The sequence below is a fragment of the Peromyscus maniculatus genome, chromosome 21 (genome assembly GCF_049852395.1).
Source record: "Peromyscus maniculatus bairdii isolate BWxNUB_F1_BW_parent chromosome 21, HU_Pman_BW_mat_3.1, whole genome shotgun sequence".
NCBI lineage: Eukaryota > Metazoa > Chordata > Mammalia > Rodentia > Cricetidae > Peromyscus > Peromyscus maniculatus.
Window position 1 is genome coordinate 20393668 of NC_134872.1, and position 25441 is coordinate 20419108.

Consider the following 25441-nt stretch of genomic DNA (forward strand, 5'->3'; position numbering starts at 1 on the left):
TGCTTAAAAAATCTCAGCCGACGTTACCCGCAGATATGGGCCACTGGAAGAAAAAGATACACTCATTACTTGGTTTTAGGGTGGGTTTTATTTTTTTTTACGTCTGTCTGTCTGTTTTTTGCCTTGATCAATTTGCTTCCCGCCGAGGTCGGACCTAGCCCTTCTCTCTATTTCGAATTTGATCAACCAATCTTTGGCAGCAAACCCACATCTTTTTCACAGGGGCTGAAAATTGAGTCTTCGCAGAAATATTAGGATATATTTTCAATCATTTTGGTGCTGAGGGGGAGGCGAGAGCTTAGTTTTATATTGAGATATCACGCCAGCTGTAAGCAGAGAATGCTTTTCCCTGCCAGGACCTGATGCAATCCATTCAAGCCAACAAGTTTGGAGAGAATGTTGAGTTCAATCAATTCAGAACGTCGAGATGGAGCCCAACTCACTCCAGGTATTTCGCTCTCCTCCGCTCCTGCGGTCCCGGCGCCCCCCGGCACCCCCCAGCCCCCCAGCTCACCCACCCCCTCACACCCCCCCACACCCCCCACAAACTTTTCACCAAACTTTTACCCTCTGCATCCCCCCAAAATCATTTTTATTGTTTAAAAAAAAAATCCCTGCGCTGATCATACCTACATAATGTAATTTTATCGCCTCATATGGGGAGCTGGGGAGGGGGGTGGTGGAGACCCGGAGGGCTTTTTTTTTTTTTTTTTTTTTAAGGGAGGCAAAAAATTAGTGGGGTTTGTAATATTTTTTTTCACCCAGCGTTCTATCTGTGGGCCGGTCTGTATTGAGAGTCTGGCTGTCTTGTGTGTGCCTGGGAATAGATATTTGTGCTTGATGGCTACATTATTTACGTGGTGTTTTTTTTTTTTTCTCTCCCCCCCTCCTCCCTCCTGCAGTGGGTCGGCTCACCGTGTGGATTGCACGGACCTTATATTTTCTATAAGGCTTTTCAATTCCACCTTGAAGGCAAACCAAGAATCTTGTCCCTTGGCGACTTTTTCTTTGTAAGATGTACGCCAAAGGATCCGATTTGCATAGCGGAGCTCCAGCTGTTGTGGGAAGAAAGGACCAGCCGGCAACTTTTATCCAGCTCGAAACTTTATTTCCTCCCCGAAGACACTCCCCAGGGCAGAAATAGCGACCATGGCGAGGTGGTAAACCTATCTCTCTCTCTCTTCCTTCTTTATTATCCACCCCCCTCCAGTAATGCGTATTATAAGGCAAGCTGGAAAATACTGTATTCAGTTCTGCGGCGAGCAGGATCCGCTCGTTTTTTAAAGGGGTAGCGCCACTAACTGGGGCTAGAGTATTTTACCATTGTCAGAGTTTGGCTGTCAGCTTTACAAAGACCGTCCAACTGCTGATTTTAGTCAAGATCAAATAACTTGTCGAGAAGGGTTTTGTTCCAGGGTGTGTGTGTGTGTGTGTGTGTGTGTGTGTGTGTGTGTGTGTGTGTGTTGGTTTTGCTACCTCCGCTTGAAGATTAATATCCCATGCCTTAATATATACATTTTTTTTTTTTTTGCTTTTAAAAAAATTTTTACCTTCGTGCCTGGCTCCTAGGCTGGATGGATTTCTTTTGGTGGGTTTTGATATTGTTCACGTTTTTTTTTTCTTTTAAGTATTTGATATGTTTAAGAGGGCGGAAATTACGAAACGGAGGCAGAATGAGATCAAAAGCGATTGAGTTGGCAAAGACGTGTTGACTGAAGTGATAAATGACAGGTACTGGGATAATACATTCAAATAACTTGCGCATCTGCCCGGGCGGATTTCAAAGCGGTCGTGTAACCGGCACAAACACGTTCGGCATTAAGAACTCTCTCGCGCCCACTCCCCCCCTCCTCCCGGAACCATTTGATGTTCTGGTTTCCAGTGACTCCACGCGAAGTGGACGTCTTCCAGTGTGGGGTGTGGGGCCGGGTGCAGGGGCCTCTGCGGTGCGGCGCGGGGCTGCGCGCGGGGTGGACGCGGGAGTGGACCCGCCGCGGCCACCCGGCCACCTCCCTCGGGCTCTGTCACTGCGGGTGTGACCGCAGCTCTCCGGGCTCCCCGGGTCCGAGGGCCGAGCTCGGTGGCGCCGTCTTTCCCCCCCTCCCACATACACACCCCCGGGAACTATTTTGGGGAGCCTGCTCCCAGGGCGCGGCGGGAGGGAGGGCCACGGCCCCCTGGCCAGGCTTTGTGTCTCCCGAGACAGAGCAAGGGTAATCAAACTGAGACTTTTGAGGGCGGCTAGCTCGACTTCAGGCTCGCCGAGCTTTCGAGGTAGGTCTGTTGTTAAATGAATGGTTCGGTGCGGAACTCCTCGGGGGCCCTGGAGCTGCCAGCCCGGGCAGAAATTCCTGGAGCTGATGGAGTTGATTGCACTTTTGGCCTCGCTAGCTCACTCCCTCTCCCCCGGATCGAATTACCCCTCAGTGGTCCGCGGCCGGTTAATTAAGGGAGTTCGTCAGAACCTCGGCCCAGGAATCTGCCTTTTCGGAAATAAGCTCCGCCCCCCTCCTCCTCCTCCTCCTCCTCCTTCTCCTCCTCCTCCTCCTCCTCCTCCTCGCACACACCCCTCCCCCGCCCTCCCCACAGCCCCGGGTTTAAGCATTCGGTTTCCCGGCTCCGCCTGCAGCCTGACTAAGGTGGTGTGTAGATGCAGAGTGGGTCCCCTGCAGCCCACCAACAGGTTGAGCGCCTTCCCCCGGGCTCAGGCCCCTCCCCCGACCCAACTTTCCTGCGCAGCTGTCTTCCTTCTCCCTCCCCCTTCCTGATTTCTTATTATTTGCTTTTCAAATTTATTACTTCAACATGGCCTGTGATCTGGAGAAGGGAAGGATTAAATATCCAGAAAAGAGCTGGTGCCTAACAGACTTCGGACTAAACCCAGGAGGAAATCATTCAGTGTTTTATGGGATATTTGTGGTCACTCTTTTTTTTTTTTTAATTGAAATTGGAATATTTGTTTAAAAGACCCCGAGTTGACCCCACTAGGTCCTGTTTAATTTCTGTTGATGTAACTAAATGGCGAATTCTGGTTTAAGAATAAAAACCACAGATGATCCCATCTGTCTGTCAGAACTGTTGACAATGAATAGATACGTTTTTAAACACACGATCTCTTTTTAATTGTTCCTTATGGGGAGTTGTAATGATCTAGGCATTTCGTATCTACTGTATGAGCCATACCTCAGAAAATTAATCTTGCCATTTAAAAGTAAACTCTAGGGGGTTTGTGGAGAGAGGGCGGCTCTATTTATAATCCTCAGCTGCTTATACATAGTCTAATATTATGCATGATTTGTTTTTTAATGCTAACACGGCTGGTAATTAGCTGTATGATTATACTTGTATATTTCATTAGGACTTTGGCTGATGTCATTGTGAGTTATTCAGCCATATTAAAACAATTTTCAATTGAGATAATGACACGCCTCAAAATTATGCAAATGGAAGCTGCATTGTGCAAAATAATTATGACAAAATGGAAAGCAGGTAGAAAGTTTCCCAGTGCAGGATCGGTTTTCCACCCTGGTGATGTCATTTCCCCCCTGGCCTAAGTCAGACGTTAGCCGAGCAGCAGCAGCCAGGCTCCCGGGGAGGAGAGTCAGAGACCAGCATTTACTGCAGGCGCCTAGAGGGGGCAACAGGGCCTCTCATTAAGAAATTTGCTTTGTTTTCGCCTACTCCATTAACTTGTTTATATACATTGAAATGGTTTTTATTATTGATTTTAAATAGTTTTGAAGGATGCCTTTGCCGTTGGTAACTGCCGGGGAATGTTTTCTTGGTGTTCAAGAGCATTTAATCAGCCAGTAGAGTTTATTTTAAGTAACCAAATGGAGGTTTATAATTTCTTGATGGAGCTGACATCAGCATCTGTCTCAAAAGGACAACCAGGACTCGGTACTCTCTGTTGAAAAGAGTCATTCTGCCTTTTTTTTTTTTTTCTGATTTCTTGAAATGTGAAGACGTCAGTTCTAAAAGCAGGAACATGATCATTGTGCGAGTTTAGAAATAGCGTCCCTGTGTGGTTCACTGCGATTTGCAGAATATTTTTTTTTTTTTTTTAAATTCCACATAGATCTTCGCAATCACTGCAGGGTACTGGGTGACGCAGGACTGTGCCTACCCATTTCATAGATGGGGACAGGGACATGCCAAGGTCACGCGGTCTGTCAGATGAAGCCAGAGTCATCCAGTCCTTCTTAAACTTTAAGCTTGCCTCCTCCAATAAGACCTATTCTTGAAAGTCTAGAAGCAGTCCCTTGTTCGTTTTAGAACAGAGACTACTCAATCAGCTCTCAAAGGTCAGATATTCAGATTTAAAAATATTTTATTCTATGTGGTCCAGGTAATCCTAGCCGATGTTATATACAATATATTTTCATAGTTATTAATAATTAGCTACTGATTGGTTTCCAGGGTGATGGTGACAACACACATGTGTATTACTGCCATAAGACATTTTCAGTTCTGGTAGCTTGCACTGAGGAAAGGCATTTGAGGCTGGGGAAAAGGATCAGTAGATAAAGCATTTACTGGACAGGTGTGAGGACCTGAGTTCGAATCCTCAGAACCCATGTAAGCTGGAAGCAGTAATTCTACCGCTCCTGTGATGAGAGAGTACACAGTAGTAAGCAACAAAACAGAGCCTGTCTTACATGAAGTAGAAGTCTGCGACTAACGCTTGAGGTTGTTTCTTGACCTCTGCAAGCATGCTATGGCATACTAGTACCCTGCACGCGCGCGCGCGCGCGCACACACACACACACACACCACGCGCACACACAACACAAAGAGGAAGCACATTTCGATTCTGCAACTTAGTCTCAGTTTGACCTTAAGTAACTGTAAGTATCTGAGTCTCAATTTCTTCTCCCACAAAATGGGAATAACAGCAAGAACAACGGAATGATTTGGGAGATTGAGAGACATTATATAGGGAAATGCTCTAGATATCACAAAATACTTAAAACAAAAGGACTTCAGATAAGAATATTATAAACATTCTTGTTCTGTAAACAATAACAAATCATAATGACTTAGGTGTTTATGTGGATTTCTTTGGACCTAATCATGATGCTGTCTTAAATCAGCCTGAGAGTAAACAGCAGGGCCATGTGCCAGGAGGTAGTGTCTTTGGTAATCACCTGCAATTGCCACATGTGACCAGTAGTTTTTCAGAGGAGGACAGGGCAAAGTAGGTGGGTAATTGGTTCTGTTACTGGGCAACTTCTGATCATGCTCATTCTCAAACTGCCAACTACTTAATCTATTGGCAGTTGACTTTCAAAATGCGTGCATGTGCAGGCTTGGGTTTTACATGAAGGTTTGTTGATGGCCTGGAACTAGGAATGGAGAAGGTTAAGCTAATGATGTCATTGAGTCAAGACCAAGCATGCCTGGGTGTTTGAGACACTAGCTTGCATTCAGGATTTCTAACAGTATTTAGTTGTCACCATCCAGGATAAACCATAAGTGGTGATCCACTTAGAAATTGCTTCAAAGGCACATGTTCTACTGAAAGCAGATTAGGACAGTTGGAGTTGGAGCCAAGACTTTGAAGTGTAAACATTTTCAACAGTCTTGCTCTGGTGATAGAATCTTGGGCAATTACTCAAGCATTCTGTGCCTCAATATCTTCCTCCGTAAATGGGCATGCAGCATTTACTCCTAGGATTGTTTTAAGGACTAGATGAGCTACTACATGGAAAGTACATACAACCCAAGTTAATGATAGGTCAATGAAGATTGGCTGTGATCGTTATCGTGAATATTGGTATTGCTTTTCTCATTGGAATTTGGGGCATTACTGAGGACTCTTCTCTGTGAGATGGTAACTCCTGGGTTACTTTGCTAAAATCCCTGGTGATTCTGGTTCCTTCCACTCAAGCTATCATTCCTCTCTGTGTTGGGTGTCACTGCGTCATCAGAGCAGAAGGCTTCTTAAGAACTTGCATTTTGCTACTGAAAAATGTGGCCAACTGGACCAGCCACATTTTTTTCAATGATTTGATCGTATCTGGGGTTAAGCAGATGCACTGTGGAATCTAGATGGTTCTGGCTTCGGCTTGTTTTGCCGTAGCCCTCAGTCTTGGTCTGTGTCCATAGCTGAGTTTCAGAGAGTGCGGAGTTTTGTCGACTGTTGCCTGATCTCGCTGTTCTTAAACGATGTTCTGTCTTACCTGAGCCTCATTTTCTTGACCTGTACAGTGGAATTGGTGATCTAGATTCTACTGAGGAAATCAGAGATGATGATTAAAAGGGCTCCCTAGGACAGAACCTCTGAAAACTCAGCCACTGATGGCTGTGGTTACTCTGGCTACTATCTGTTAGTCATTCTTTAAAACTAAGTGAAGGGACATCTCTGACCATATACAGAACAAGGAGAAGAACTAAAACATTGTGTGGAGGCCACTCACTGGACTGTGATAAGGGTCAGCCAGCTAAACTGGAGGGTCAAATCTGGCCCACAGACATTTTGTAAATAAAGTTTGTTGGAATGTAGCCAAATTCATTTATTTATATAGTATCTGAAGCCCTTTGGCTAGAACAACACAGCTGATACTTTTGATGGTTACCATATGATCAACACAGTGGAAATATTTGTTGTTAGGCCTGATCCTTTACAGAAAATGTTTGCTGACCTCTGGCCCATAAGGTCATTGGTGTGGAAGATGGAATATTTCTATTCTTCAGTGCTGAGAATTAAACTCAGGACATCACACTTGTTAAACATGTGCTCTTCCTATGAGCTATATCCCCAGACACTATTCTTTTTCTACTTAGCTTGGGACAATTATGTCTCATATTATAAGACATAATGAAATATTAGTATTATGTCATTATCATTTACATGCATGAAACTTTTTAAATATTGAGTCTAGGACATTAATTTTGTGAATAAGTAAGATTTACATTAAAGTATATTTTAAATGGCTAAGATCCAGACTCCAGTCAATGTAAGCATTAACTAGCTTGTGTTCATCAAAAAACTACTTGTTGAGTGTTGACCATGTAGGAGGTGAAGGGGTAATGGAAAAGAAACTTGGCAAGTTGGTCCTTTTTCTCCAGAAGCTGACCAATCTTAATAACAAAGTGAGGTCGACATGGATAAAGATGCACAATCTCAGTCGAGGATGCCCTACAACATGAGTAAATTTGAAAACATATCGGCCGGGCGGTGGTGGCACACGCCTTTAATCCCAGCACTTGGGAGGCAGAGCCAGGCGGATCTCTGTGAGTTCGAGGCCAGCCTGGGCTACCAAGTGAGTTCCAGGAGAGGCGCAAAGCTACACAGAGAAACCCTGTCTCGAAAAACCAAAAGAAAAAAAAAAAAAGAAAACATATCATCCATGTGAACTAGTGTGTACTGAGCACTTAGGCACAGACAGAGAGGTGAAAAGGCATGGGCCCTTTGGGGAACTCACAAATTACCCCACCCTGATTGCCGGAGGCCAGTCAAAGAAATACCAGACTTTCCAGCCTTGGTCCTGAGTTGAAGTTGAGATGAGCTAAGGTCTCTTTATGTTTCATGATCCTTCTGAAAAGTGGAAAGCAGTCTTCCTCTTTGGATTCTCGTTTGCCAGACACTCATTTACAGAACACCTACTGTGTACTGGAGCTAGAGATACACATTTACAGAACACCCACTGTGTGCCAGAGCCTGTTCTATCCTGGGACATGAGCTTCTCAAGAGCCTGTGGGCTAATGGTGTTTCACATCTTGCCTGTGCTTGGCACGTCTTGGGTTCTTTCTCTTTGCATGATAATAAATTTAACTATCAGCGTCCTCCTTTTCCTTGTATTTCACTGAGTTCGCTTCCTCCGCCATGCTCTGTTCACCTGTGAGTCCCTCGGTGGCATTCAGCACCATTCAGTGAGTGTAGAATGACTAAGCAATAAAATTACAATACTTTTTCGGGGCTGAAAAGATGGCTCAGTGGTTAAGATCCTACACTTACCTTACAAAGGACCTCACTAGGAAGCTCATGGCCAACTGTGTCTCCGAATCTAGGAGATGTGAAACTCTCTTCTGGCCCCCGAGCATATATAAATACACATAGACAAATTAATCTAAACTTAAAAAAATGTTTTTAAAAAACGCTTTCTGGGCCTGGAGAAATGGCTCAGCCGTTCAGGGTGATTACTCCTCTTGCAGATGACCCGAGTTTGACTCCCAGCGCCCACACCAGATGTCTCACAACTGTGTGTGACTCCAGCTCCAGAGGATCTGATACCCTCTTCTACCTCAGTGGGCTCCTGCACACATGTGATGCATGTATACTCACGCGGGCTCACACATATAAACATAAATAACAAATAACCAAGGAAATCTTTTAAAGAACAGGTTCCTTTTTGCTAGCAGCCTGGTCCATTGATGGGTCACTTGACCTGTGGGCATACCTCAATACCCAATCACATACTTTTCCCTTTTCTATTAAAACTCATAGCCACATCATCCCTACGGATGCCAAATAAGTGAATGGGAGTACATAGTCACACTCACCGAAGAAATAAGCAAGTCTTTGAGACTGAGAGCTCATCCTGGCACCACCATGACCGCCTCTCTGGGTGCTTTTCTGATCTTCACAAATCATTGAAATTGGAGACTTTGCAGTGGCAAACTGTAATACCTAGACTTCTGGAGAGAAGCGTCAAGCGTCATCCGAGTGCTGTTAGCAATTCACAAAAGAGAGCGTGTTTTTCAGGTGGATGACCTTAACTAAGCCATGTGTTTAATAGTGACTCCACACTGTAAGCAATTAATACCTCTCTTGACATTTAAACTGTCAGGCCCATACTCGGGAAATGTTATTTTTATGAAATACAAGAGTCCATGCATGTAAATACTTGGTTATTAATTATTAATAAAGCATGCCATTGTTCATAGTGGCATCTGGTAACATACAACTCCGGCTCATTTATCAAAGTCTAGTTTTAACCAATATCTAGCATATAATTGCTTGAATCAAATGTATTCGCTTGTCATTTTTTATAGCAGGGCCCTTGGATATTTGCCATCATCCACTCAGAATAATATTGTAACTAATGATTACTTGTTGGCTTTGCTTTTAAGGATATTTAAAACAAATTTATCGATCGTTGGCTAAGAAACTCATTCGCCTCTAAGAGATGTGGTCATGGATCCTTTGTTTCTGGAAGAATCTGTCCTCAAGTCCTTGTGGACTTTTTCAGGGTGTACTGTAATCCGCATGGTATTCATGTAGAACAGAAAGTCGGCCTGGGCTCCCAGAGTGCGTCCATGCAAATCCCAGACCCTGAGCGTGGTATTGACCACACATTTCAAAATGTGTGGATCCAAGGAGATAGCTCAGTTAGCAAAATGTCTGCCATGCAAACGTGAGGGCCTGTGTTAGGATACCCAGCACCCAGGTAAAAGGTGTGTCTGTCATCATAGTGCTGGGGCAGGGGGTGAACACAGGGTGGATCCCTCGAGTTCATTGGCCAGCTCTTCAATCTAACTGTTGGCCTACAGATTCAGTGAAAGACCACCCCCAACCCTGCTGTCTCAAAAAGTAAGGTAGAGGGTGATTGAGGAGGTGATTGATTTACATTCAACATTTGACCTACACACTCATGTGGACACATGCACAAACACTCACACACAGAAGTACAAACACCCACATACACCTGTATGTGTGCCATATAAACCCACTGAGAGAAATATACAGATTCATTCATTCATTAAAAGAGGGCTCTAAAGTCATGCTGATGACATTAACCTCATGCCAGATGTGTGTCCCCAGTGTGAAAAATGGAGACTTGACACTATCATTCAGATAAGGATGTAGCTGGATGACATGGATTTTCTACAAACTCTTTGTGGCTGTATAGGTACATCAGCCTACATTGTCATGCACACAGGACCATCAAGTTCACAGCCCCTCTTAATCCTTGCACCCTAGTGAGAAACAAACAAACAAACAAACAAAAACCCAGCAGAGGCCACATGTTGCTAGCCAACCTATTGACCCCTCCCCCATCTTTCTTTCTTATGACTCCCAGCAAACCCAGCCTAGGAAATGCCAATGCTCCACTGTTCAGATCCAAGCCTATGTGTGGCATAAACATTAAACTCTTGTCTTTGCGAATAATAGGCTTTGCTTTCTACACCCTCAAGCATGTTGAGCTACTGTGCAAGCTGGAAAATAAAAATGTTCTAATTGTGTCTTTTAAATAAGCATAGGAATGAATTAATTAGACCATATTTTGTCTTTAGTTGCCTAGTTACACAGTAGCATCCCTGAGCACCAGGAAGATAAATTGCCTCTTTTCGTGCTGTATGTCCCTTAATCATAATTACTGTATTGCTTCGGAGAGTAAAGCATACATAGATTTTTTGCATTTTTTATTAATAGTCCAAAATATGCATATGATCTATAAAGTATATGCTGCTCAACCTGCTTTATATGCTTTCATGTGGGAAGAAGTTTTATTGTGGCGGTAACATTTGCATTAGTTGCTCAAAGATGTAGTTCTGGGAAATACATAATTGAAATGTTTTTGAATTGCTTTTTCTGGCCTTTTCAATCTTATTCAAAATAATATGCCTCTGGTCCCGGAGTAGTCACTCTCATTTGATTTAACATCTTGCTTTGCACTGTATGCATGGCGCTGTTTTAACCCCTGCAGAGTCCAGATGATTTCCTGGGTGTCATTGTGTCTGGGGGGCTCGCACTCTAAGGGTCTTAGGAGATGACGGGATTTGATGGGCACCCCCATTCTCCAACCACCGCCCCCATGTCTGTTACCCTCGGCATACTTTCTTATTTTTTTGTTGGGGGTGTTAGGGTTTGCACAAGCCTGAGCTGGACAGCCTCGTGTGCTTGGCTTCTGGGGTCTGGTAAAACATGGTGTTGTTACTGGAATTTGGGTTTCTATCCCCGGCTACCCGCTAGGCTACTTCCAACCTCCTCCAAGGAAGGCAACAAGAAAGGGGAAGATTAATACAGATATTGAACAATGGGAGAGTCTGGCTTAAGATCCAATACACGCTTGGTAAATGTATGTGAAAACTGACCCCATTGTTCTGTTGTGTTTGTAAAGCAAGTAAATTATTTACAGATACTTGCTAATTAAAGCACATTTAACCAGGACAAAAGAACACAGACTAGCTGGAGACAAAGAGCTGAGTGCAAAGATTTCAGCCGCACTAATTCTGTGTATTCTTAAGGGAGAAAGACGTTTGTATATACTTTTTCATCTTACATTCATTTCTTTGTTTTGTGAGTGATGGTAAGTGGCTGTGCATGCCGTGGGGGCACATGTGGGAGACAGAGGACAACTTTTAGGAGTCGGTTCTCTCCTTCCACCATGTGTGTCCTGAGGATTGAACTCAGCTTGTCAGGCCTCTCAGCAAGTGCCTTGACTCACTGAGGCAGTCATCTTGCTGACTTGAGAAACAGGTTGGAGAACGGTCTTTATAGAGGGTGGGGAAAAGAGGACAGGATACAGAATCTCAATCAGAAGACGGCTAAGGTCTGGGGTGCTCGTGGACAACACATGAGTGTGAATGTTAGGAGAGTAGAAGACCTTAAGTGCCCTCACCAGCTCCAAATGGTGATTATGTGAGGTTGTAGATGATAATTAATATTTTTACATGGAATCCATGCATGCATCACATTGTTACCTTCTACACCCTAAGTACATAATTTATTGTGTCAACTATACTTTAATGAATCTAGAGACATTAACAGTGAAAAATAATATATATGCCAATGCATGCTTGTGTAAGCGTGAATGCACATGTATGTCTTCCTGGCCTCTATGAAGAAGGCTTATGTGCTACAGAGGTGATGGGCCAAGTTCTCATCCTCTTGCCTGTGAGCTGGGCTCACCATAAGCTTCCTAAGGAATGTCACACACAAGTGGTTTTGACAGAATCGTGAGTTCTCCTTGGTCCAACCTTGACTTGCCATTATCTGACTGGAATTCAGCTCAGAGAGAGCTAGGTCAGGAGAAAAACAAATTAGCCATAACCTGTAGGAGAAAATGAATGTATTCTTGTACTTTCCAAAATAATGGGTTTAGCTCCTGGTCTTTTGAGTAGATAGCTTCTTAACTTTGGTCAAGTCTACCTTGGATCTTGGTATTGTGTCTCCAAACGGCAGACCAATGAAAGCAGCGCAGAGAAAGTTAATGTTCTCTCAGCCCTTCTCTACTTAGGGTGATTGATGGTTGTCCATTGGTCAGGCAGGTTCTCTGGCTCTGCTGCCATCAACAAATGTGTCTGGGCTTAGGCATGACTAGTCCTAGGTCTGTTGGCATTACTGATTGCCAAGGTTCCGTAAGACAAAGACTCACGTCTGATGTCTCTGGAGAGTGAGTCCAGCTTCAGACAGAAAGATGCAGAGTACACTGTAGCTAGAGTTTTCCTGCCTTGCCCACAGTCAGGACAAATCTTTGTCACCCGCCAGTCCCACAGCCGCTCAGACCCAACCAAGTAAACACAGAGACTTATATTGCTTACAAACTGTATGGCCGTGGCAGGCTTCTTGCTAACTGTTCTTATAGCTTAAATTAACCCATTTCCATAAATCTATACCTTGCCACGTGGCTGGTGGCTTACCGGCGTTTTCACATGCTGCTGGTCATGGCAGCGGCTGGCAGTGTCTCTCTTCTCAGCCTTCCACTTCCCAGAATTCTCCTCTCTCCTTGTCCCACCTACTTCCTGCCTGGCCACTGGCCAATCAGTATTTTATTTATTGACCAATCAGAGCAATTTGACATACAGACCATCCCACAGCAGTACACAATAAGAACTGGCAAGCCACAGAGGTAAAACTTGAACCCAGCTCCCCCAGGTACCAAAGGCTGATCTCTGGCCTTGGTGAAGGGTCGGTTCTCTTGAAGTTGGGCACCAGAGAATGTAGCGAAGTGGAAGTGTTCCCAGGTATGCGGACAGGCTAGGGTCACTCCAGTGGCTGGTGCCCCACAACGTCATAACTTTCATAAAATCACTAATGGAGGGTGTAGACTTTATGGGGATGGGAAGCCTCTGACCTGTGGGCTGGTGACTTCACAGAATCCAGGCTTGATATTCAGGACAGACCTTACCCTCATTTCCACCATCTGTCCTGAAGCCTAGAGGGCCCTCGGTTAAAGCCTGACAAAAGTTTGCCAAAAGGTGGCGATTTTGGTGCCAGATGGAATTGGCATTTCTACCAGCATTTGGAACCAAGGCACAGTTTCATTCCTTCAGAAACATGAACATGTGCCTGTGTGTTGTGCTCTGTACTAAAGCTATGACAGTGAGCACAATGGCTGAACGCAGAAGGTTTCTGTCTTCACAGACCTCACTTCCTTATGTGAGGAAGAAGGCAAGACGCAACTTCATTGGTTTATCCAAATTCTCCACCAATCTTAACCTTGGAATGACATCCATGCTTCTTTCTAGAATGCTCTCTCTCTTTCTCCTTCTCTTCTCTTGTCTTCTCTTCTCTTGTCTTCTCTTCTCTTCCCTTCTCTTTCTTCCCTTCCCTTCCCTTCCCTTCCCTTCTCTCCTCCGCTCACCTCCCCTCTTCTTTTCTCTACTCTGTGTGCTCAGTTCCGGCCTTCTCTACTCCAGATCCATCCACAAAGTCTCCCCTACAGTGTTGGCCTAACTGTTGTGTGGTGGTGCCTAGGTAGTCACCTGTCTACCACACATAGACTAACTCACTTAATTATCACAGGGATTCTTCAAGGTTTGGAGTATTTTGATTCTTCCATACTTATGAAAATGGAGCAATGAAATGGGGACTAAGTGGTGAGGTAATTTGTCCAAGTTCACATAAAGGCAGGCCTTAGAACCAAGACTGAAGCCCAGGCTCTCCCTGATTCTCTCAAAGATAGTGAGGAAGCAATTTTATTATTTCACTGTGAGTCCTTATAACTTGAGGATAAACTAAGAACTCCAAATATTGGAGACTTTATTAAACACTGACCTGGTATTTCTTTGAACCCCTAGAAATCGGTAGTTATATTGGTGGCTGATTGATACCCATATGAGTCTAGGGTAATGTCATGTGCTGTATAATAGAATTTAAATGCTCCTTAGACCCCATCTGGGGTCCAATGTCACAGGAGAGGAGTCTCAGCCTCGGTCCCCCCCTGAGTGTCTTCCGAGTGTTTCTGCCAGCGCAGACTCAGGGTGGGAAGCCAGGCCCTCCAGGAGCATCCAGGCAGCTAGAGAGTGCATGTGTGGTCCATCAATCTACCCTAAATCAAGGAGTAGTCCTGTGGCACAGTCAGAGTGATGATGGGAAAATAGAGGATCCTGTGACGTGGGTGAGTGGCCATCTTAGAACGGTCTGCCAAGGTATTGTGGGAGAAATCACTTCTGAACTGAGGTATAATGAGATTTCAAGGTGAAGACTGAGACGTTTCTTGGCAAGAAAAGGCAGGAGGGGTGTTCCTATAAGATGGTGGGAAAGGACCTGACCTTATGAATCCAGTGACCCAGTTATCAATACTACAGATGCCCTGTGGAGACATCTGTTCTTCATCCAGACCCCTATAAAATATCTTTAGGCAGACTACAGTGTATGGCTGTGGCAATGATGGAAAGCTAAGGCCCAGACACCAAAATCTGTCCCATTGCCTGTTTGTTTTGTTTTTCTTAAAATCAATAAAGTTTTATTAGTACATACCATGCCCTGGTGTTTACAAAGGTCTCTTTACAAAGGTCTCTTTACACTATAGTGGCAGTGTAGTTATGACAGAGACTTACCAAGACTAAAATATTTGGTACCTGATCCTTTCCTGATAATGCTTGCCAAATTCTGGTCTAAAATAATGTTATCTAAGTTAATCTTAAAACTCCCTGCTGACAGTTTTATATGCAACCTTTTGTTTACATCTCACAACAGAAAGACTATGAAGGAGGTTTTCATGTCATGTCTATTTTGCAAAAGGATAATTTGAGCACTCATATGAATGCTCCAGATCTCTAACCCCATCCATCAAGAAAATGACAGGACTGAGCGGGACCTTGAGGTTTTTTTGTTTTGTTTTGTTTTGTTTTATTCCAAGGTCTAGATGTAGAAGACTTGCTCTATTCTGGCTACAAGCAGGAAATGGAGGCACCAGAGAGGGTGGGTGCTCCAGTGAGCTGAGGCTTCACTATGGCAGCAACTGTACACAAACAGACCGCATCTTTCCATCTTCCATCCCAAAGCCACTTCCTCCGAGAAGCCTTCCGTGGTTATCTTGAAGAAAGGGACCTATGGAGCCCACACACATAGGTGCTCACCAGGCCAGCAGGGACATCAGTCAGTGAAGGCAGACAGATGTGAGGGACAATATGATGTTTAGTGGGGAACTGGGAACTGTATGACTCGTTTGAGACATGGCACAAAACCACCACTCCTAGGGCCCTACCTGTCGCGGCAAGGCAGGAATGGTCTCAAATTTACCAAATCTTCAGTTTCTCCAGAGAAGCTAGAAACCCAGATTTCTGTGTGATTTTTCATTGGCCGTTCAATCCACTTTTTTGACACACTCTCTGGGCCAAACAAAACACAACCTTTAGCCTCGATGTGACCCATGGACTGCCACCCTGCAGTGTCTAGAGCTTCTAATAATGTTATCAGATTTGGCTCATTTTCTGTAATCAAATCAGAAGGAACCTGTTGGTTTAAAGGGGGCAGCAGAAAGAAAGGAGGGGATGGAATGGCCAGCTAGATCAAAGCCCTTTCCATTCTCTGTAGCTAGCTTTCCGAGTCTGGAGGTGAAGGCAGGGATAACGGAGAACAGTGGAGTGCTGTACAGCGAGTCTAACTTGTCCCTGACACCTACTCTGAAGCCACAGAAGGGTGCAGGGATGGTGGGGTGGAGAGAAATTTGGGAAAATGAACAGCTGGACATTGGGTATCCTAGAGACGTCAGTGAGAAAAGGTTGGCGGCAGAAGGACCTCTCAAAATACTAAGGCTTTGGTGGGTAGAGAGTTGTGAGAGATACCATGAAAGGGGCAAGTTGAGGCAGAAGGAAAGCCACAGGCAAGGAACAGCATGGCTGGGTTTGAGCTACATTTGGTAAGAGAACTTGAAGCCTAGTGGGTAGGCTAGAAACCAGGTAGACTGAGGCCAGGCTTTCTAGGGTCCAGTGTGTCATTTGGACTTAAAACTGAAGGCAGTGGTGATTAATAATTCTACATGTGTGTGTGTGTTCTTATTGGAGGTTAAAATACAAACCCTCAGTGTGGACTCCTGATAATACAGTGTGAATATTTACTGTGCTGTCCTGGCCAACTGGTCTCATGTTTTTGGCATCTGAGTTTCTTCACTGAGAAATGGGTAAATGGAACTCAACTGGGAGTATCAAATAAAATCCACAGGGGCATCAGGACCCAACTAGAACCTGGGCTTATCCTAGACCTTTGGCAACTGTTGGGTTACACCCTGCTCTTCCTAGTCTTTGACTAATGCTAGCTTAACCTGGCTTTTTGAAGTCTGCCATGGCGTTAGACAACCTGCTAACAGCCCCTTAATAAGTAATTTATTGGTTGAGTCACTGGGCTATTGTTTGAGAAACAATAACTGAGTAAACAAGGACGCTCAACGGGCTAAGCTTCCCAGGTCTCCATCTATCCCCAGAGACCATTACAAGCGAGGTTCAAAGGTTTTGATCTACGCTTGAGATTTCTGGATTCTGAAGTGGGCACGCTCAGATCCATTCTGTTCTGGCCAATGGAAGTATTAAGGGACTTTAGTGAGCCTCTCCGCAACAGCCATAACAAAATGCCATGAGACCAGAGGGTGATGGAGTCAAGGGACAAAACCCATGTCCCAGAGCTTCCTCCTCAGTGTGCCAAAGTCCATACCTGCAGATTCGCACATGCCATCCCCTACCCCCGTTTCATGGTGCAGTCACCAGGAAGCCTGGTGTCTGCTGAGTGTGTAACACACATTTACTTTAAATATATCCACATTTACTCCATTTAAAACAAGGCTCTGACAATCCCTGCTTCTTCTTCTTTTTTTTTTTTTAAGATTTATTTATTTTTATGTGTACTGGTGTTTGGCCTGTGTGTGTATCTGTGTGAGGGTGTCAGGTTCCCTGGAACTGGAGTTACAGACAGTTGTGAGCTGCCTTTGGGTGCTGGGAATTGAACCTGGGTCCTCTGAAAGAGCAGCCAGTGCTCTCAAGCCCTGAGCCATTTCTCCAGCCCAAATCCCTGCTTCTTAATTTGAAAATTTGTTTAGTTCCTTTTCTGCCTGTTCCTCCTCCTCTTCCTCTCCTCTCTTCCTTTTTCTCCTCCTCCATTTCCTGCTTCTTCTCTTCTTCCTGCTTCTCTTCCTCGTCTTCCTCCTCCTCTCTTTCTTCCTCTTCTTCCTCACTGTTCTCCTCCTCCTCTTCCCCTTCTTCCTGTCTTCCCCCTTCACTCTTTCCTCCACCTCCTCTCTCCGTGGTGGTGGGTGAAGGGCTGTACCCCACTCTAATCCTTTCCAAGACAGAAACACGGCACACAGGGGATGACTGTGGTCCAGCCAGACTGACTGGGGGCACCAGAGAAGGACACACTAAACCAGTGGTTCTCAACCTGTGGGAGGCAACCCTTTGTGGGGGGGGGGGGAGGGGGGGGGGGAGTCAAACAACCCTCACACAGGGGTCACCTAAGACCATCAGAAAACACAGATATTTACATTATGATTCATAACAGTAGTAAAATTGTATGAAGTAGCAATGAAAATAATTTTATGGTTGTGCGGGTGGGGGGGTTGGGGGGGAAGGCGGGGGTCACTGCAACATAAGAAACTCTATTAAAGGGTCGCAGCATTAGGAAGGTTGAGAACCACTGGCCTAAAGGGAGACTAGCAGCTGGGACATTCAGTCCTTCTGCTTTGGGTTAATCCCACAGTGTGTATCAGGTTACTAGAATTCAGTTGAAAACACTGTTGTTCTGCTCCTTGTCAAATTATTCCAAAGCATACGGGTTATAAATACCAAAAAAGTCATCAAATTTACTGTCTTAAGTGAAACTATCCACCCCACTTGTGTTTCCAGTGAATTTTCACTGTAATAGTTGAATTGCATTTTGTGTTCCTTAAAGTTGAATATGCCATCAGCAATAATGCATTAGGTTGTAAAATATCTATCCCAGACTCTAGGGGCAAGCAAAAAGAAGGTTCTGGTAAAGGGGGCTGAATATGTTTTTCTAATGCAAATTTTATGAGTCACATAAATGGTAATATCTTTTAAAATTATCAGTGGGCTCTGTTTCCTGTTTCTTTACAGTGCAGGTTCTGTCTCTTCACATTTTTGATGTTACTAAATCAGTAGTTTAATAGACAGCCAAGCAGTTATTCAAATCACTCCTAGCCTCAGGACTCCTTAAAAGGCCTCTCTGATTGGCAGAGTGAAAAGTATTCCCGCCATGCCAAAGTATGAAGATGCCTCAGTTGCCTTAACTTCTTTTTCTTTCTTTCTTCCTTAAAAAAAAAAAAAAAAAAAGCAAAACAAAACTTTCTTTTAGTGCTTGCCCATGTGCACTTGTATGCATGTGTGAGCGTGTGTGAGCATGTGTGTGTGTGTTTGTGTGTGTGTGTGTGTGTGTGTGTGTGCGCGTGTGCGCGCGCGCGTGGATTGCCTGCCCCTCCCTTCTTTCTCTTTTAGCATGAAAGGCAATCTTGTCTAGAGTTTGGCCACAGCTTTTGCAGGTTTGTGTTACACATGGCCTTACAGATCTCGTGTGAAGCTGGCATGTTGCTGGCTGCTCACCAGGGCCAGTGGTCTTTAGAAGATGATTTTTTATTCACAAACTAGAAAGGAGACAAAAGTCATGTGCCATAGAGGCCTCCTGTGGTAGCTAAGGGCATAATACAATATTACTCTAGAGACGTATACCATTTCTATTCTAAGCTATAAGTCTTAAACTTCCATTTCATTAAACCTAATCAGTATTTATTAGTATTATGAGGGTACCATTGAGGGGGACCAAGGGTAAGAATGAGATCAGCCCCCTTATCTCTGGTTACTTCTTTCATTGGCAACATTAGATTCCTTTGGCCCTCCCATCTTGAAATGTTATGTTGGTGATATTGGGCAGTTCTTGGAAATGTCCGTGGGTATCCCCTGACCCAGGATGTAAGCAGAGGCACTGAGTCTTCTTCTGTGGGCTTATCATCTGCTTAGCAGAAAGCAGTCTCCTTTCTAGGCAGAGCTGAAACTGGAGTTTAGCGCCTAACTCCACAGATTTTATTCTGTTGTTGTATGATAGCATGTGGTGTGTCCCCTGTCACAGAGCTGGGCTTTGGTTATCTATTTCTCACGCAGCAAATGATTCCAGCTTTGGTGTCTTAGATAACACTTATTCTTCTCTAGGTCTGTGGGTCAGGGGTCTGGGAGGGGTCTACTTGGGCACCTCGGGCTCGATGTCTCTCAAAGCTGCAATCAGAATGTGAGCCTATTTGCTATCATGAAATCAACTTCCAGGAGTTGCTCCCTTGTCTGTCAAACCCCCAGGATTGTTGACCTGGACTTCTAGGGGTCTCTTGCTACGGCACGGCACGTGGGTACCTCTTTATATCCAGTAACACAGTAGCAGGCTTCTTCAGCTTGCGTGCAGTAAGACAGGTTCAGAAGTGGCATCCCATCCCTCTGTGCTTAATTCTGCTGATCAGAATGAGAATTTACATCCTAAAGTGGGTAGTTACACAAGAGTGTGGATACGAGAGAGTGGGGTCTTTGGGGACCTCTAAGTGACCCCCTATGACCACCAGCATCAGAACTGATCTTGGTGTAGTGGACAGCTGGTCTGCTGTAGGTTGGGTGGTGTTTTTTTTTTTTTTTTTTCTCTGTCCTGTTCTTTCAATTTCCTCCTTTACTCTTATTAGGCAGCCTCCTTGGGCAGTGTTCCCCCAAACCCCCCCTCCTTCTTGTAGACATGTAATTACAGATGACACACACACACCAGACAGCAGATTGCTTTCATCTTTTAGGATTTGTTAGTCTTACAGCATGTCAACAAGCCATATTGAGTCTTTAAAAAAAAAAAAAGCACCTAATGTCTTGATCAATGAATTTGGGGAGTTTAGCTGGAAAGGGCATTGTATCTGATGTGGTTAATCTACTGAGAAGGGGAATGAGGGGCCCGTCTCTGATAGAAGCAGGCATCAAGGAGCATAAGAAATAGGAAATCTGTCTCCACCCCGCATGGTCATTGAGGCGGGGCATTAAATCAAGATGGTTCCGAAAGATAACTAAAAATCCAGAGAAGAGGGGTTGGTTGTTCCCTGGATTTGTGTTTCTGGAGAGCAAAATCATTAAGGACAGATGAGTGAATGGACCCTCTGGTGAGTGTCTCCTCCATGCCCCTCAACCTCGGTGTGCAAGTCGGAAAACCAGCAGGGCTGCTGTCCCCTAAATTGCATGGAAATTGGCGGTTCCATGGGGAGACTGACCTTTTCCTCTTTAAGGAATAATTCAAGGTGATTTTCATCAACATGTTCCCCAACATATATAGGCACTAAGTGTTTGAAGAAAAGGTTCCATGAAGTAGATTTCTGACAATTAAAGTGCATATTATTTCATATATTCCATTTACTTATTTTGAGTCAGAGCTGTGTGTGTCACACACACCTGGGGGTCAGAGGACAATTTATGGGAGTCAGTTCACTCCTTCCACCACAGAGGTTCAGAAGATTGAACCCGGGTCCCCAAGTTTAATGTCAGCAGGCATCTTAACCTACTAAGCCCCGATCTTGCAAGCCTCAGCGATGTTTATGACTGAAAAATGACTCATGAGGAAGTAGCCGTGCAAAACCTAGAACGTAGATCAAATGGGCCTAGACCCAAACAAGAAACCTGCCTCAGCTGAAAAGCGCACAGGTAGGCTGGGCGCTTTCCTCGTGGTCCTCCTTTGAGTTTGACCATGCGCCACACACTTTTGTTCACTTTCTTCTGTCTACCAAGAACTTCTCTGACGACGACTCCGTGGCCTCACCCTCAGCTCTCTCCCCTCTGCCAACCACTGTCGCTCTTTCTAGTTCTGCTTTAGATTCGATTTACTTTCTGGCTCTTCTGCCCTACTCCCCTCCGCTCCCCCCCCCCCCCCCCAGTCCGCATACCCAGAGGTAACCGTGGGTACCCGAAGGACAGTAATCTTTGTGTCCTGCATTCCTGGGCCAAAGCCACCGTGGCTTTGACATAGTTGGTGTTCAGTGTTTGATGGATGAAAAAAAAAACATTGCTTAGGACTACTTGACATTAGTCGCACTTAGCGGAGGGCTGACTATTTCCTGTTCGCCGCTCCCACCACTTGACTGGTGTCCCACGAGTCAGAGGCTTGCGCCCAGCTCTTTTCCTGGGTGGCGCGGCTTAGCACTGATGCTCGGAACTTCAAGGATGGACGTGCAGATGAGTCCTCTGAGAGGAGCCGACACCTCTTCGGGCAAGGGACAGGGAGGCTTGGCCGACCCTTTTCTGAAGGATGTATTTGTGTTTAGTTGTCTTTTTTCGCTCCTTGGTTGATCCTCGGCCCAGTCCTGGGTGCAAAGCCGAGTCAGGGCAACACCCTGGCGTCAGCTGGAACTCAGTCAGGAAACTCGACAATAAAATCTCTTCTGACAGCATGGGATGAAGTTCATCTGGTGAACGTTTCCTTGCAGGAATGGTAACTCTTAAGTCCCCTTCTATGCCTGGGTTATGTGAATGTCCAGTAGAATTCATTCATTCACTCATTCACTCATTTTCTCAAGTTCCACCTGGAGTACACAGGGCATTGGGTGTGAGAAGCCGTTTGAGTTTGAACCCCACCTTTCAAAAATTCACTTAGAAAAACTCAGGCTTTGTTCCTCAGTTATTACCATCTCCCTGAGGTCACCAGAGTTGAAACTAGCAGGTTATAGTTTCCCAGGTATGTTCTCTGTTCTAAACAGGAATAGAAATATCACCCACAGTGGTTGCAAATTGGCTCTTTCATTGACCCAGGCTTCTGCAAAAAATGCTCAATATTTTTCCAAACTGAGTTGAGGGGTTGTAATTGAAGGCCGGTTTGTTTATTGAGATATATCGCCAGTCTCTGGAAAACTAGGAGTTACAAACACAAAGCTCTTTAAGTGTTCCAATGTAGGATAATTACATTATTACACAAAGCTGTGGGTCTCAGATTAAGCTCATTGCCATCATGCATGTATAAACAGGTGAGTGAGCAGAGTTAAAAAGTGTTTAACAAGAGGGAGCATGCCCAAGTCGTGTGTGTGTGTGTGTGTGTGTGTGTGTGTGTGTGTGTGTGTGTTTAACCAGAGGCAACACAAGCAGGGGGATTTCCTTGACATCTACATGAAAGTTTTCTTTGGATCTAAGTCTTTCAGTGATTCTGTCTTTCTCATTAATCACAATAATATAGCAAGAGTCAATGCCAGCTAACCCGTGAGCTTTAATAAGTCAGGCGGCCTCTGTTTCCATACTCATATACTGATAGAGGCAAAGTTTCCTCCTCTGAGATTCTGTTTCGTTTTGAGCTAGGGGCTCAGAAAGCCCAGGCTGGCTTCAGATTTACTGTATGACCATAGGTGACCTGGAATTGCTGACCCTCTTGCCTCTCTGCCGCCTGAGTGCTGGGATTATCTCTGTGGGTCTCCATGTCTGGTGGATGAAGTGCTGTCACAGAATTCAGGACTTCATGTACACCAGGCAAGTGTGCTACCAAATGGCCTCTATGACCAGCCCATTCCTTTGAGAGTTTTTGCAGTGTTGGTCCTGCTGAACTGTATATGTGACTAGAGTGAGGGTCATGCATTGAGTTAAAACAAAACAAAACAAAAAACCACCACAAAACCAGAAGCTGTAAAAGTAATGGTTTTGAGTCATTCCACATAATAAAAGATCTGGACTAGGTGGTGGTTGAATTTTGGAGTTAGTGTTACTGGTTAGCTTCAACAGAATGTTCTTACAGAAGGCAGGTAAGGCAGCAAATTGGCAAAGTTTTCGCCATACAGGCATGAGGACCTGAGTTCAATTCCCAGTACCCACCACAAAGCTGCACCCATAATCTCAGTGCTGGGGAGAGAGAGAGAGAGAGACAGGAGAATTCTCCACGGTCACAGACCAACTGATCCAGCTGAGTCAGTGAGGGGCCAGGTTCAGTGAGAGACTGTGTCTCAAAAACTAGGCAGAAAGCAATTGAAGAGGAGGTGGGTAATGCCGAGAGAGAGAGAGAGAGAGAGAGAGAGAGAGAGAGAGAGAGAGAGAGAGAGAGAGAGAGAGAGAGAGAGAGAGAGAAATACACACAGGACGCATGTTCTTAAAGGTAGTTCAAGTGAGCTCTCACACTGACTTAGCCTCATTTATCTTTTTGTTGTTATTGTTACTGTTTCAGTGGCTAGGGCTACCTATTTGGGTGCCAGGCTAGAAAGAGCAATCTGCAAACAGTTGAAACACAGATTGAAGGGTTAACAGCCCACTAATTTGGCCAAAGGAAACACAGCCGAGCCCAATCCTCCGACTAAGATATCTTCACGGATCTAGGATTCTGGGATACAATTTCTTGTTCTCCGTGAAAATTGTCCTTAATTTTAAGGAGGAAAAACAAGAGAGAAGACATGGAGCTGGAAATCAATTTGGAGGCTATTTCTGGGAAATTTCTTCTTTCTTTTTTTCCTATTTTTTGGGGGGAGGGACAGGTGCTCTCCTGCTCAGGGGAGCAGCTCGAAGCCTAATAGGTTTTAGATTAGCATTATTAGAATATATTTAGGAACACATAATATTCAATATTTTTTAATTACTTGTTTGATATTCAAGTGCTGTGGGCTTTCCCATGAAGGACAGTCATATTACATTTAATACACAACCCTTCAGAGCAATGTTCTATTTGATGATGCCTTCTAATTGTGCCAGGAAAGATTCCCATCGTTCACGGAGCTACAGGCTTCACTCAGTGACTGTTGAGGGTAATGGAAATGCTGGAAGATGAGGAGTTGGGTTGGAAAACGAGAAGTCAATGGCCAACGCGGAGTTTCCATGTTCCACAGTGAACCTCTTTCATGAAGCTCAGGACTCAAGATGAACCCTAGCATGAGTTAAGAGCTATCGTCATTGACCAGAGAGAAATTCTCCTTATTTGTAACTAGAACTTGAATGGCAATGTCTGCCACACTTTGGAGGCAAAGTCACTACGAAAATGAGAGCCCTTTTGTTTTCAGGTTTTCTGAATCACACCCATCCCAGGAAAATGGTGGATGGGAGAAAAGTCAGCTGAGTTCGATCCTCAGAACCCACGTGGTAGTAGAAGAAATCTGACTCCCACAAGTTGTCCTCTGACCTTCACATGTCAACACACACACACACTAACTAATAAATAAATGTAATAGGAAGTTTTAAAAAGGGACAGCAAGATGACCCTGTGAATAAATAAAGGCACTTACCTCCAAGCCTGAGAAACGGGGTTCCATCCCAAAAACCACAAGGTGGAAGAAATGAATAAATCTCCACAAGTTGTCCTCTGACTTCTCATGGCTCTCTCTCTCTCTCTCTCTCTCTCTCTCTCTCTCTCTCTCTCTCTCTCTCTCTCTCTCTCCCACACACACACACAAAGTATAAAAACATTTTTAATGATACTTTTTAAATTATGTCCGTGTTCCTTATGTCTAGCATAGCACTTGGCTCTTTGGGGAGGGACAAGAGAGTTGAACAAGGGTACAGATGTGATTCTAGAAAACGTTTACAGTCTGAACTTTCCCTGAAGGAGACAGAATCATGCAGTTCCACACCAAATACTGATGCCAAAGAAAGGCTTAGCATTATGTTTCAGGTAATAATAGCAGTGATTCCCAGTGGGGGCACCAACTTAGAGTTGATAGATTTTTATTTTTGCTTCATAAGAACATTAGGAAGTAATAGCTACCGTCTATTTCTATCCTCATGTCAGAGAGAATGGTATTAATCCCGAGGAAAGATAAGGACTTGAATGGAGTGTATGTGTGTGTGTGTGTGGGGGGGTCCCTCCATGTCTGGGCTGTTCATTTCCTCTCTCCATCGGCCTGCGTGGACTTCATTAACAGAGTCCCTGAACCCCTATGGTGTTTCAGCCATAGTGCTGCCCTTCTAGGATTTGGGGTGAGAAGTGTTTAAAGGCAAGTGTGTTTTCTTTTGTCTTTCCTAGGTCTATCCAAGCTGGTGGCAGAAGCATCTGCCCCAGTCCTGGTCACAAGCCCTGCCCCCGTGACCCTTTGGTCTAAGATGGTGTCTAGGATGGTGTTGTTACCAGCCTAGCTCCTGTGTTGGCCATCTCTTGTGTTTCCTTTCCATCCCACCCTACAGGCTCAGTTTCTGTGAATTCCTCACCCATTGAGTTATTTTACTTCTGGCTGGGGTCCTGAGAGATGCAAGGACAGCCATCAGAAGCAGCAAGGGCAGCGTGATCCAGCCCTCTGTACTTCCCTCTCTTTCCTCACTTTACCACTGACCAATAAAATCCTCCGGATAGCTCTCCCTTTACCTG

General features: G+C 44.7%; 1 protein-coding gene across 2 annotated transcripts in view; it reads left to right on the forward strand.

Annotated features, from left to right (window-relative positions):
- The first annotated feature begins 368 nt into the window (after positions 1-368).
- The window catches only part of Arid5b (AT-rich interaction domain 5B), a 177084-nt gene continuing 152011 nt past the window's right edge, over positions 369-25441 (forward strand). Inside the window, exons 1-2 of one of the 2 annotated variants that reach the window (XM_006994212.4) lie at positions 369-448; positions 903-1157. In XM_006994212.4, coding sequence (XP_006994274.1) covers positions 428-448; positions 903-1157 — 276 coding nt within the window. In that variant the 5' untranslated portion in view covers positions 369-427. Of the gene's footprint in view, positions 449-902; positions 1158-1680; positions 1732-25441 lie in introns of those variants that run through there. The other variant, XM_076557053.1, reaches the window with a different exon arrangement.